Raw genomic sequence first — 15,132 nt, forward strand, 5'->3', positions numbered from 1 at the left:
ACATTTTAAAATATTTTTTGTGACTAAGAATGGTATTACTCTTATCAGATCATAATTCCAGCCTTTTGAAAGTGGGTGAGATTAGAGAAAAAGGTAGAGATGGAAAATGACGTGTAAAGAAAGGGTAGGAAACAAAAAGTGTGGTGAAAGGACCAAGAATCTACATAGACAATTGGGACAGAGGACTTGATCATGGTTACGTTAATTAGAGACTCAAACAGAAACTATCTCTTTGATGCAGTTAGGAGGTCCCTTAAGGAACCTCCCTTGACTTCTTTACTGTCTTGTTCAACCCTGGATCCATTCTGAGTTTCTTTTTCTGATTAGTCTTTCCTTTTCTGTGTCGAAAGCAGTTTCCATGTTGCTTAAGTGCTTGATCTGTGTTTATTTAGGATGTCAACATTTCCAACCAAGGCAACAACGGGGGAGATGTCCACCAGACAGTGAACATCTACAACCATGAAACGATCATCAATATTAATGAAAACAATGGGTGGAAGTCCTGGGATTCTATATTTGACTTCAACAGGGTGAGCATCTTGGTATCCTGACATCATTTGTATTACAATCAGTCAGTGTGAATGTGCATGCTTTGGGACATAACCTTTTATTTTTTGACAGGGCATAGAGTTCAGATGAAGAACCCCGACATCCACTTTTCAACTGTACCTGATATTTATTAAAGCACCCAATTATCTCTGTCAAAATTTATAATGCACATTTGCCTTTATTTGAACCAAATAGCTAATAGGAGAAGTGCATTTCTCTGTTTGAATCTATATTGGTGTTAGCAGTCAATTTACCCCAAAGTCGTCCTATCCAATGTTAAATACCTCCATAGCATTTGAATCTAAAAAAACACTAGATTATTTACTATTCATATCGTTGAAAAAATGATGATATACATTTGAAACAGAAAGTCAATGGATTTTATAATATTTTAAATTAAATCTGGGGTTCCCAAGTTTGTTCCCCATGCTAAAACCAACTTTTGCTCGAGGTAGGGGTTGTCAAGCTAGTGAATTGCGAATTCTGGCTAGATTTGAATGTTATCCACAATGAATCTGTATGAGACCAATTGGCATATATTGGATTTCATGAGGACGATACACTTTTTGCTGGTGACTCAGAAAACTTGACTATTTCTGCACATAGGGTGACGCAAACAACTCAGTCCTGGTATTGTTCAATCTGCTTCAATGTCTTGCACTTTTGTAGCCCTTTTGGTACAAGTCCATTAGTTCCTGTCGCAGGATACCTGCAAACAGCCATTTGTGCACGCGAAAGCTGTAGAAGACCACCAGCTAGGAGTTTCAAGAGAAACTAAAAATAAATTGGCTTTAAAGACACTCCCATAATAAAACAGGAGTTATGAAAGCAAGCAGGGCGTGTCCTTGCAATGTACCTTTTCTATACATCTTTGGGGTCTGCCTTGCAGCTGGAAATAGATGGGCAAGTTGTACCAAATTCTTATGGATGTTTCTGGACACATACTGTGTTGTAAGTCTAACTCTTGGTTTTTGACACTGCTGGAAGACTAACAACATTTTCTATTGATATTCCAAGGGCCTGTTTGCTGCTCGACCTTTATCAAAGCAATCCTGTGTAGTTTCTAAGATGAACAAAGCTGCCTTACCCTCTTTTGACCACCTCAGCAAATTGGCACATGCGAAGGTAAGTCATGCTAGTTACCAGCCTCACTCTGTGTGTGTGAGTGAAGAGAGCTGGGTAAGATGTGCAGAATGGCAGGCGCTCTGTGCTCAGGGTCCCAGTATTCATACTGCACAATCCATCGCCAGCATATGGTGTGACATTTACCAACCCACTTTCTCCCTCTGCCCATTATTTGAACTAACAAACACCTTGTCTCTCCCCTGCTATGAGTCAGAATCCCAAATATGTTCACAATGTACCTTAAATCAGGATGCTTGGGAAAGTGAGAGGGAGCGCTTTACATTAGCATTTTGTGAATATATTTGTAGAGGGAAAAGGTACAATTCACATTGCAATGATAATCTATAACACTCCTGTTAGAACGGGTATCCGTGGCATGGTTTCCCCCTAACTTTTTGGCTTTAGACCTCCTGTTTTTGATGACTTTGTTTTTTTTGCTGGCCTTAGGCCTCTGCACACTTTAACACTGCTAACTAGTGCTAAAGTGCTTGTGCTCTTTCTCTAAAACATAGTAACATTGACTTATACCCAAAATACATAATTAATTTACGTTCCCAGTAAAGTACACTACATGTGCCCTGTACATTAAATGCTACCAGTGGGTCTGCAGCACTGATTGTGCAACCCACTTAAGTATCCCTTTAAACATGTCTCAGGCCTGCCATTGAGATCTTGTGTGTGCAGTTTTAACCTGCCATGTCGACCTAGCAAAATAAACCATTAGTCAGGCCAAAATCACACCTTTTAATACATATAAGTCACACCTAGGATATGTCCTGTACAGCCTCAGGGTGCAGCGTATTTGAAAAGATGGATATGTACTTTTAAGCTTTACATATCCTAATAGTGAAAATTTCCTAAATTAGTTTAACACTACTGCAAGACCAAGCTCTCCTGTAGGATAACATTGGAGTTGCCTTATTACATTTCATAATTGTAATTTCCAAATGGGAAGAGATATTTAGATCATGTTTGGTGTCTAGAATCTTATATTTAATATCCTAATTAATGGTAAAGTCGGATTTTTAATTACAAGTCTGCAAATTCCACTTGTAGAAATTCCACTTGCATTTTCTAACCTTAGTCAATTGGTGCCTGCAGTCCTGTATCGGGTTAAATGACTGGGTGTAGTTGGGAATTGCGCTTTGTGTATTCCTCCTAGATAGTCACAGGCAATGGAAGCTTGGGATGAGTTTGAATGGGCCATCACTGGCATGATGGGCAGGAGGAGCTGGGCCCAGCCTCACTTATGCCTGAATAGGCTGTGTCCGGTCTCAACACAAAGGACAGCAAATCATCTCTAGTTAGTCTGGAGCCAGGGCAGGAAAGACAGGGCATCTGTACACTTCTAATTCATGCCTCTATAAGCTTCTCCCCACTCCAAAGGCACAACTGTGTATAAAAGTTGTGGGTCCGAGTTCACTGTGTCACTGGAACCAAACTGTATCCAGCTGAAGAACCCATAAATAGGACAAAACTGGTCCTGGGTTTCTTGTCAGTTCAGGCTGGACTGATCCCATGAGGAACAGGATCAAGACTGATTTACATATGACTGTGTCCAAACAGAGGTGGCATGATGGGTAAAGGAATGATGGTTTTTGGAGGGCTACTCTGAGCTATTACCAGGAATTACGTTTATTGCAAACAGCCTCCCATCGCTTTTAAGTGTTTCATGTACTGCTCTAAGTGGCCTGGGTATACCCAGACATGGGCCCCATGCTCACTGTGTCACTGGAACCAAGCTGTACCCGGGTGATGAGCCCATAACTAGGGCGAAACTGGTACTGGGTTGCTTGTGTTCCGGTTCATGGAGGGCATGATTTGGCAGTTTGGGCTGGATTGTTCCCATGAGGAACAGGGTCAAGACTGATTTGCATATAGCTTGGCCTAACTTAGGTGGAATGGTGAGCAAAGGAATGATGGGTTGGAGTGCTACCCCAAGTTATTGCTAGTTGTTAGATTTTTTGCAAGCAGCCTCGCATCATCTATTGTAGGTTAAGGATGCACAGCACTGAATATGGAGTGTGGTGCGTGCACAAAAGTAAATATTATTTATGTCTTGTACAAAAGCATGTTTAAGTGTAGAATGGAAGACGGAGGTGCAGACGCACATGGTAACACAGTGTTTTACAGTGTAGGACCACCTAGAAAATACTTAAGTATTCCAAGGAATGGAGAAATATAGAATGAGCTGTTGTCATATGAGAGCCACCTTTACCTCCAGAAAGGTTCTGATCACCTGAGCTTGTGCCTCATGCAATACAGTACTAGATATGAAACCAACAGAGAAACAGTTTCATGAATTGCAAGCATAAAAAACTATAAATAAAATAGAATCATACTGTTTATTTGGAAAATCAGGAGATGGTGGTAAAGGTTGGTACATCTGAAAGATTGGCAGAGCGTGAAAGAAAGAGAGAAAGAAATTGAAAATGATTAGTGTAGCATGTAGCCCGAAGACCCAAAAGTCTCACCTAGCACAGACAACTTATAGGAGAGAAGCCAAAGATTGACAAGCCAGAGATTTCACATTCACTGCACAACCACGGAGATGGGCTTCAAGAGAGATGCATGAGATTGTTTGGACATGGAATCCAAAGTTATTTCTCTTTCTTCAGAGAAGCGCTTTTGTAAAAAGGTCAAGGAATGACTGAACATTTAATCCAAAGCCCTTTGGCACGTTTTGTTAATGCTTTTATTATGTTTATATAATGCAACATACAACACAGGCCTTACTGTATGCCAGTTTGGTTGCTATTCGTGCACTGAATCCATTGGGGTGTATGATAGAAGTTCAGGGCCTGGTATAAAGTTTGATAGACGGAGTAGTGTCCGTCAGGATGGAGGTGGACATTACGTCCACCATCCCAACAGTAATACACCTGTCAACCTTAGAGATAACCGCTGGCTCAGCAGTCATCAGCTTACTGTGAAAGGAATTGCTGTCACAGTGGTTTCCTTTCAGGTACATAAAGATGAGTCAGCGGGCACCACCAGTTTTGAAGGTCATCCACTAAATATTAAACTTTTTTGATTTTTAGGAACAAACTCCCTAAGTAGGAGATTGTTTCTGAAGAACAAAAAACTAAAGACCCCCACACCTCGTGAGATGTCTCCCAGGATATGAGGGTCATGAGTTGTTTTTTTCAGAAGCAAACTCCCAAATTCTGCCCTTTACCGCCAGCCCACAATGAGGGCTGTATTGACTGGGAAAATTAGGATCCACCCTTCTCTAAATCAGGCATGTGCACCAGAAGTTTAGCGGACAGGGTACCATTTCCACCAATCTCTAAATCAGGCCCTTAGACTCCAAGACTAAGTGATATGCTTACCTCTTACTAAAATTGGTCTTTAAACCTATTGCAGGGTTCCCAATTATATAAGTTTAATTTTCAAATTTTTGTCTGTTGCTCACATCAAAAGACACAAGATGATGGACGGAATGTTGCACAATGGCAAAACATTCACCCCCAGTCACAGATCTGGGTTTAATCCATTGTTATTTTGCTCACCAAGCCACCCCAGTTCAGACATGGCCATATGCAAATCAGTCTTGACCCTGTGCCTCATGGGAACAGTCCAGACCGAACTGCCAAGCCATTTCTTCCCTGGACCGGAATCAAGCATCCTAGGACCGGTTTCTGGCTATCAGCCGTCTTCAGCCAGGATAGCTTGACTCCAGTGGCTTAGTGAGCACGGGACCCACGTCTGGGCATACCCTTCCCACATATGCTCACATTAACAGGCCATGGCAGTTTTTTTTTCAACTTTAGCATTTTACATTTCATGGTACCTAAGGGGCAGTGTCCGAATGTAAATGTTCTTGCATTGTTCTATAGCAAAGGAAGAGGAATAATACAGCTGCAGCTTCAGTGTGCCTCCTAGAATCTGAAGAGTATCACTGTTCAGTGACCTGTGTAGCAAGTGCCAGAGTTAAACCTGAGTAAACCAACCATAGCTCCCAAAATATGAACAAAGTATAAGATGCACTGGTTATTGCAGTAGAGCTCAGCAGGACATGGACCGGTGGCTAAAGTGATGATGAAAGGCATGCCTTTGACTTTAAGCCTAGTACCATAAGGTGCAAGGGCTTTACCTGACTCAGCATAACATTTTTGAAATAACCATGCTGTAAAACAACTGATCATAACATTGTCATTCTTTAGAATAATTGGTTTATAATATATGGTATAATCATATCATTGAGTATATCTAGTGTCCACTCTTTTATCTATTTTATTTGCTCAGTTGTTAATAACTATAGTAATAGCTTTAACTCATGATCTGTAGAAGGAAATTCATTATAATTATTGGTTTATTATAATACACCTATATTTAGGTGTGTATTGATTTCATGGCTAGGGCCAGGGCGCTGGAATATCACTCGCATAAAAAAGGTCCTCTGACAGCTTTGTCTAACTCCTAACACCCAAAGCCATATGAGTATACCTCAAATGGAGAGGTGAGTGACATCTTTAAGTTTTCCTTTTATCAGAAAGAAATTTAATTTTATTTGAGGGCTTAATTAATCTCTCTGTTGTGAGCACAATAATTACACAAACATAACACCTTATACGTAACCAAGTTGTCCAGTTGTCAAGGATTGATTGAGAAGAGAATAAGAATTCTATCTAACCCAACAAAAGTTGCTCTCTGGAGAAAGCTCAAGTATTGATTGAAAATTAAATTTAAAGTGCCTGCTCACCCAAAGGAGAGTACAGAAGAAAAGAGTGTGAAGCGGTATTAGACACAACATTTAAATTCATATCACATTTGAATATCCCCATCCCCAGGTAAGAGAAGCCTATTATAGCCAGACCACATGATCATTACTTTACGGTTAGAACCAATCTTTTCAGGTGTGGGTCAAAGTTGCATTTACTGCAACTGCAGTATGCAAACTTGATCTGTGTGCAAAGGGTTTATTTTTCCATTTGCAGCTTTTGTTTACACTCAAGATTTACTCCACAATAATAGCTTTACAAGAATGCTTTAGTTATTTCTGTTAATATTGGAGACCAAAAGTACATTATGAAAAGATCTCGGGGCATGGCTTATACCACGTCTGTCCAATGGAGGTTGTGGAAGGCTGGATCCTTGCCAAATTTAGGGACATCCATGTAGCATACATTTATGTAGAATAAATCAAGATTAGACGTATTTACATAGTCAGCATTACTACTGTAAGGGAACATTAGGCAGTCACTCGGAGCACTACTAGCAATATGGCTTCTTACTAGTAGAAGATGTCTTCGTAGTGAGATGGAGGGCATCTTAAAAGACTCCCAAAAAACGTTGACCATATCTTGTCTTTCAGTAGGACTTGTTCATTTTAAATGCTAAATGTTTTAATGGGTACAACAGGACAGAATTGTGTTAAATCATTTTTTGTACAATTTACCTTTTCATTTCTCACACTCCTCTTAAATATTTTCAAGACTCCCATTCGGTCCATCACTTCCCAGGAGCTGATATACTCAGCAACCTCAGCTCAGAAGGTGGATGCTGCACAGTTCGGCCCACATATCGATGCCATGTGCAGAGGACTTCCGACATACCAGTCCAAGGAAATTCACCGTAAGTCTAGTGCTTGAGGTTGAAGTGACTGTTCAGAGTAATAAGGAGATAAGTGTAAACTGGGGGTTACCATGATTTAAACTGATTTAACATAATTTCCTGTGGGGATGCATTCTAATGTACTGTCTCCATTATTTTCTAAGGTGGGGGGTGTTAAAGTATGAGTGGTTGTCCTTGTGCACTGCTGGACTTACTTCTGCTCCTTTTTGCCTGTAGTAGCTTTCACTTGCAAATTTGTCTCCAACCCCGTTTCTGGTGGTAGAGTGATGTAAGTCTACACTTTGAGTAAGTTTATACTCATAAATGGTCGATAGCTAAAAGCAGTAAGGTCATTCAAAAGTGTAAGAGTAAACTTAGATGTGTTACCTATGCGAATAGCCCCAGCAACTTGTGAATAGCAATGGGCTTACTGTTTTTGGTGGGTGCATGTCCCTCCTAAAGTCTCTTCCTAACTACCCACTAAATTACTCCAGACTCTAATTAGTAGTAAGAATGCCCTTTTTCCAGGTCCCTCCCACATTTACTACATAGAGCCTGATTCCAAGTTGAGGTGCTCACTACGCCCCTGGAGTCAAGCTATCCTGGCTGATGACGGTTGATAGTCAGAAACCAGTCCTAGGATGCTTGATTCCGGTCCAGGGAAACCATGGCTTGGCAGTTCGGGCTGGACTGTTCCCATGAGGCACAGGGTCAAGACTGATTTGCATATAGCCATGTCTGAACTGGGGAGGCGTGGTGAGCAAAATATCGATGGATTAAACCCAGATCTGTGACTGGGGTGAATGTTTTGCCAATGTGCAACATTTCGTCCATCATCTTGTGTCATCTTGTGTGTTTTGAGGTGTTATTTATTGCCCTGATGAATAACGATGCCACAGGGTACATTATTTATTGGGTGTGATAAACAGTAGCAGCTGCCTCTGTACTGGGGAGGCATTGAAAAAATAAAATAAATAAACTTACCTTATTTGCAGCTGCACGTCTCTCCTCCATCCCCGCTCTCTGCCACTGGAAGCACCCAGGCTCCTAGACTCTCCAAGCCAATCACAACGCTGCAGGAGCAGCGTCATGATTTATCTGAGTAGCCTGTTTGGCTGCTCAGGCAGTACATGAGAGGCTGGGCATGTTCTCCACTGGGCTGTGCAACACAGCCCAGTAGAGAACATGCCAAATGCGCATGACTGTTTCTTCGGCCCCAGAGGGCCAGCCAAGCAGTCATTTGCACTTAGGGAGGTAGAGCAAACCACTCTTGCTTCCTCTAATGACGACGAGCCCAGCCCCGCCACACCCCGCCGACCTGGCTGGAGTTGCTTAAAGAAAAATACAATGATAATAATTTCTTGGTATTATCATTTTCTTTTTCTTTTGCACTGCTCAACGAGCAGTGGGGCAACGGTACTCCACCTTAGCGGAGGAGCCGCCATTGGCGATAAACAGCACCTATTATGAGTTAAGGAGCATGGCATGCAGAATATTGGGCATTTAGTGCACCAAATCCGCATGATACAGTAATTATTGATTTTTTCCCTGTTAAATTGCAGCAGGTTTAGCCTGCCAAAATGTAACAAATGTTAGGTTATTTAACACAACCAATTATTGTTAAATAAAACCAAACTCATAATTCCGTCCCTTGCATAAACAGGGATTGACACACGGGATGGAATTTAACGAGCCACTCATAATTAGGCCCTAACTAGTAAACTTATATGTGGGAGGATCTGCCCATTAGAAAAATAGGAGAGGTGGAGATTTACACTTAAAGTTTGTGAATAGCATTTTGTAGTATGTTAATAGTACTACTAAACATACTACAAATGAAGTTTGGGAATAGGACCCATAGGTTTGTGAAAAGCATGTTCTAGTACTTTAGTAGCACTATTGTAATACTGCTAAACATATTACAAAAGGTAGTTTATGAATAGGTCCGTGCACTTCAGTTACTACAGCCAAAGAGGGTCCCTAAACAGCAACACAATAATCTAGCTCAGAGCTGAAGTAAGTACGCACCAAACATGTACGAAAATGTATGGTGTTTTATTATGGGACATCCCTACCTCCATGATTTTCTATGGAAGGGTGTTGCAGTATCAGTGGATTGCCATTTGTGGTGCTTAACCTACTACTGTTTCTTTTTGGCAGTTGTAACTTAGACTCATACATTTGTTCCCATGCTCTTGTTCAGGGGGTGGAGAAGTGTATGTTTACACTTTGGAGGTACTGTACACTCTGAATCTGTGAATAACCAAAAGTAGTAGAGTTACTCTAAAGTGTAAAAGTAAATTACATGTGTAAATTACTCACAAGTGTAAACATTATCATAGTGAACAACTCCGATTGTGTTCTAAGTTTTTTGCAAAAATCCATAAATGTATTTATTTAGTTTAATATTTTAACTTGTAATGGCTTGTAATGAGAAGTCCCATGATAGCACTAATGAGTTGCAGAGCTTCAGTTTACCTAAACAGTCTTTTGTTATAAGTTGGCAGTGTTAAAGGACCAGCATAAAGGACAGTTGTGTTTCCTTAGAGTTGGACGGTAAAGAATGTAGGGTGGTGATACTGGTGGTGTTGCTGGAAAAGAGAGTAATTCTATTAATTGCTCGTCTTTAGATTCCATTTGAATCACTCAATTTTGGATTGTTGCCTGGATCTGGGCAGAACTAGTTCCAAGGGTGAGGCACTCATGACCCAAATTGTTGAGTCCCCTGAATTTTATGTTTGAATCTTGTTTGCATGCATAGGTTTTCTCTGCTTGATCTCATGTATCACTTATTTTATTTGAATGATCTGGAATCTGGTGAGTGATTGAGAGGGCTATATCAAGCCACACCCCAAGGTTTATTTCTGCCTGAACTGTTGTAGGAAGTGGCAATTTAAAAAAAAAATGTTAGTGGTCATTTCAAATGATATCGTTACAAGTGAATACATTTGTATTACGTAGTCAATAGCTTCAACATCCACATTTTATAATGTACAATGAACGAGGTATGGCTGAGTGATAATTACGCTGAGTTTTGATAAAATCTGGGGTTACAATACGAAAAGCTCCAAGGATAAGGTGATGGCCATCCACCATCAACCAAGAGGTAATGAAAAAAATCAATACCACATGTAATTCAAAAACAAGATATATCCTGAGCTAATAACAATAATCAATAAAGTTCTTCAAATAAATCACAGAGAGGATGGTCTTCGTCTCTTCATTTATTGTGATGTGGTTCTTCTTAAAAGAATCTAGCCGCCAACACATGTTTCGTCTTGGGCGGTATAGACCACAGACTTTTTCAGGGCTATTGCTAGACTAACAAGTTATACTTGATAGGATAGTGTTATCAGCGTGTTATAGGACGCATTGTCAGGATTAAATAGTCTGGAGACTCTTGATTCAATAAACCACGATTCAGGCAAAGTTATTAGAGTCACAGTAGAGACCCAAGTGACCTCGGACGTGGTGTGATCCGACACGAGTAACAGGAACCTATAACACGCTGATAACACTATTCTATCAAATGTAACTTGTTAGTCTTGTTAGTCTAGCAATAGCCCTGAAGAAGCCTGTGATTTATACCACCCAAGATGAAACACGTGTTGGCGGCTAGATTCTTTTAAGAAGAACCACATCACAATAGATGAAGAGACGAAGACCATCCTCTGTGGGATTTATTTGAAGAACTTTATTGATTATTGTTATTAGGTCAGGATATATCACATTTTATAATGCATTGCTAATTTTGTGGAGTACATTTCCAATATATCTTCAGGATACATTTGTAAGTAGTATATATCAACAGTGTGGGTGGCCGCTATTGGACTAGCTTTTAAATACGTAAGAAAAAAAAAATTATAACATTGATAACAAATTACGTCCCCTTCCCTCCGCTGACGGGTGCTAGGATGGTCACATAGTCGTTGGTGGACCTGTTCAATCTAGGTTTACTTTGTGATAGACAGTAATGTGGATTTCTGTGTGGTTGGAGACGTGAAGTCATAGTTTTGGGTGAATACGGTTCAAGCTTTGGGCGAGTGTGCCTATGTCTCAATTGTTTAAGAGGGTACGAGGGGATCGGACAGTAAGGTTAATGGCTAGTGGGGAGGTCTAGGAAGTGCCAGTTATGAGAACACCAGTTTTAAGACTGAGGATGAGTCAAGCTAAGGGCCTGAGACGCAGCTGTAGAAAAAGCTGGAGCACAATCCACTGGGTGAAAGAAAGTTAATATCACCAGTCTCCAAACTTCCCTGCTGTGGTTAACTCTATAACCCACTGAAATCTGTAACTGTACCACCATGTATAGGGGCTGCCAGCGGACTGGCGATATAAGGAGCTTCAAGATTGTACTCAATAGTAAGAGTAATTGTTGTGGAGAATGAGTGGGTGTAATGTGATAAACTTTGGAGTTACAGAGATACCATATGTGGCAGAATGAGCTATAGATTGAAGGGAAAACACCATGGTAGTGATGAAGGAGAGAGACCGGCCACGGAAAATTTCCGCCATCTTACCTCGGCTTAGATGTCTGACAGAAGTTTAGAAAATGTAAAAAAGGGTTTCTTCTTTTTCAGTAAAGGTTAACATGTGGTGGTACACATTCTATGTTACTATTATGTTACATTTATGTAGCTTTCATTACGGTATATGAAATGTTATGTGGCATGGCTTAGATTTATATGACATGTGTTACATTTCCTGTAACAGTACATTTACCTGTTGCATCATGTCATGTTATGCAGTAGTATGTTCATAGTATTTATTTGTATGAGGCCTTGTAGGCTAGGCTAGTGTAATCAGCCACACTTACTCTGGTGTCTGTCTTACTGCATGAGCGTGCCTTGCCTCATGGTCCTAGTGGGCTTCAAAATCTGTCCAAAGGAAACTACTTTTTAAATGGTGCTCGAGTTGAGGTAAAGATGGTGATTATCCATAAGCTGACCGCCGACTGCAACCTTGTTTCTGGGGGTTTTAAGGTATGTGCCTATATGGGAAGTGTGGAAATGAGATGGAGAGGAGCAGAATAGACATTTTGGAGGGCATTGTCATTCCGGTTATTTAAGTAGTGTTCCAATGCTTAGGAAGTCAAGTGCCTTGGGCAAAGGTAGAATGGTATCATGTCTGGAGGTAGGCTATACATCAAGCAATGTATTCAGTGCTTTTGAGTGTGCTACAAGCTATTCCATGAACTACAGCTGCTCTGTCCTGTCGTTCAAGAGCCTAGTTGACTGGGTAGGAAACATTTTACCACCAGTTCTTACCCTCCAGAGATAGAACTTTCTAGGCATCTGCTACAGTGGGAATAGTCGGTATTCTGAACATGCCTTTGTAGAAATTGTTGTATGTTCATGTGTGCTGGAGAATTTAAAGTGTGCAGGGTGAGAGGTGTAAATGCAGTTTGGGCTGGGTGCTTATGTGAGTGCAGAGTGAGAGGTCTGCCAATGCGAGTGTAGTGTGAGTAGTGTTCCAATACTGCAAGATGAGAGCTTTGAGTGCAGAGGGAGAATTGTGCCCTTGTGAGTACAGGGAAAGAGGTATGAGTCCAGATGATTCAATTTTGAAAGGGAGTTTTTGATTTCCAACTGTAGAATAATTTGGCAGAGGCTCCTAGCTGGGTATTCCTGGAGAAAGAAGTGGTCAAAGACAAAGACTCAGGTTGTCGCTAACTTCAGAAAGATGCAAGTCAACACACACCCAAATAGACACACTGCTCTTCACAAGATCATTATGTTGCCTCCTGATTTAAGGGAGCAACCACAATCTACTGTTTCTTTTCCAGAGCAGCATTTTAGTAACACCCTCACATTCCAATTGAAACAAAATCCTCAGCTGCCTTAAATATATACATCTCAATCCATTCTCAGTCGCCCAACTAATGCCCCAAAAACTGCTTTTTAATTCATTTCTGACTTTACACACAAGTGACCATTTGCCTGTAGGGTGTAAGTCATATTGCAATCTACTCAAACAATGTCTTAAATCATTGTTATCAAATACAATAGATTCTGGAGGATTATCACAAAAATAAGTTATATAAAATGTCATTGCTACCTCCATCTCTTCAACCCCTTTGCTTGACCTCCATGATTTATAAAATCATAACAAATGAAAATCTTCAACTACAGGATAAAACACCGAAAGGACTGAGAAATAGCATTAAAGTGTGCCATCCCTCCAACTGTTTGGCATAAATATTTGTCATCTGTACAGAAAGCTAAAATTAATATACAAAAATGTCATACACAGCAGTAGATTTTAGGGAGGTCGTATTGAACATCTAGCAAACATTATCAAACAAGGTCTTAAGAATAAGTTAACTGCTGGAGATCCAATTGTCCAGAGGCAAATATGGTGCATATGTTGTGGACTGTAGAAAACTTTCAAGTTGGTAGATGGAAATAGTAAAAGGGAACGCAATTGACAGCCGCTCTTGACATTCATTTATCCAAGTAATAATTTTCCTCAGTGATGCCTCAATATGGTCTTAGGGTGGCGAGCCTTGAAAAGGATGGATGGGTAAGAGCCTGATGGAGCCAACACGTGTATTACCAGAATTCTACCTCCTGTTTGTGAATAGAATCCTGGATTACTGACATTTTACTACTGGCTTCACAGAGTGACCCTGTTTCAAATGAGAGATGATACCCTCACTGTTCAATGCAGTTGGGATGAGTTTCTTGATCTCCTCAACCTATAATTTCTGACATTATAACCATTATTAGACATTGTGTGCAAATAAATAGTGTATTTATCACATTTGTGACATAGGGACACAACTATAAAAAGAAAATAATCTGTGTAAATGTACTGGAATGGACCTTTCTTCCAGTAATTATTGTAATTTGAATATAGTACAAATTAAGCAGACGTTGTAAAACCGGCAATATCAAATAATTACACCTTAAAAGGATGAGTGAATGCAAACATCAGCACAAAGGGAACAGTCTACAGGACCTATAAAAATAATTTATCATATCAGGTGGCAAAACTCTGGCTGGACCGCCCATGCATAAGAGCTAAAGAACATAAAGAGGGATAAAATTAACAAAGTCATGGCAGAGTGACATTATAATAAGTGAAAGTGATGTTCCATTAGTAAGAGTGTCCACTATTTTCAAATCAAAGATGAAATGCAAATGTTTCTATATACATTATAAAATACACGTGCCGCTCGTAGCAGTTCAGGACCATTGGAATCTTGTTTTACTTCGCCTGGAGTCAATTTTAATCTCTGCTGTATCACTGTCATTGGGCGCTATGAGGCTGAGAGCACACGGGGGAAAAGTACCTGATTGCAAGGAGACCGAGCGGCCGCCCGGGACGGCGAGGACCAGCATTCTCCATTCCACCAACAGCTGGTGCCTCTTCTCGGGCGGGCTCCGCCCCTATCTCCATTTTTTTTCTACTTAACTGACACTCCCAACGCGCATCGCGGGACGCGCGCGGGATCTAGCCCGGGGCTAAGCCCGGACAAAGGGCGGACAGTCTGTGACAGTCCGTGACTAACCATACTGGGCTGGGCCTGGAACCCTGTCTGTCGTCTGTTGTTATTGAGGTTTACTAATGCTTGCTATCCTTCAAGTAAGATATTGTAAGAAATATTTTCGCCATTTTTGGTTGAAGCTCCTGTGGAACTTTCCTTTCGATAGACGAACATTATGCTGTACTTGACTTTGGGGTGTTACTTAAGGTCGATTATTAATAATTTGCTACACTATGTCTAAACAAAGGGTTGTATCTGCACCTAATACTATAGATAATTACTTGGTACAGGTCGTAAGTAAAATAAATAGTACAAGACGTATATCGTTGGGTCAGAGCTCACCGCCTTTTATTCCTGTGCAGGATACTTCTATAGATCTTAACGTGTTTAAAGTTCCGGCCCAGGTACATAAT

The 15,132-nt window shown here is 40.6% G+C and overlaps 1 protein-coding gene across 1 annotated transcript in view; it reads left to right on the forward strand.

Annotated features, from left to right (window-relative positions):
• LOC144791871 (gastrokine-1-like) overlaps nt 1–15,132 on the forward strand; it is an 84,941-nt gene that overhangs the window by 32,596 nt on the left and 37,213 nt on the right. Inside the window, exons 3-5 of the mRNA XM_078666657.1 lie at nt 393–530; nt 1,567–1,674; nt 7,113–7,251. Of these exons, the coding sequence (XP_078522783.1) occupies nt 393–530; nt 1,567–1,674; nt 7,113–7,251 (385 nt within the window). The remainder of the gene's footprint in view (nt 1–392; nt 531–1,566; nt 1,675–7,112; nt 7,252–15,132) is intronic.

The sequence above is a fragment of the Lissotriton helveticus genome, chromosome 11 (assembly GCF_964261635.1).
Source record: "Lissotriton helveticus chromosome 11, aLisHel1.1, whole genome shotgun sequence".
NCBI classification, from domain to species: Eukaryota; Metazoa; Chordata; class Amphibia; order Caudata; family Salamandridae; genus Lissotriton; species Lissotriton helveticus.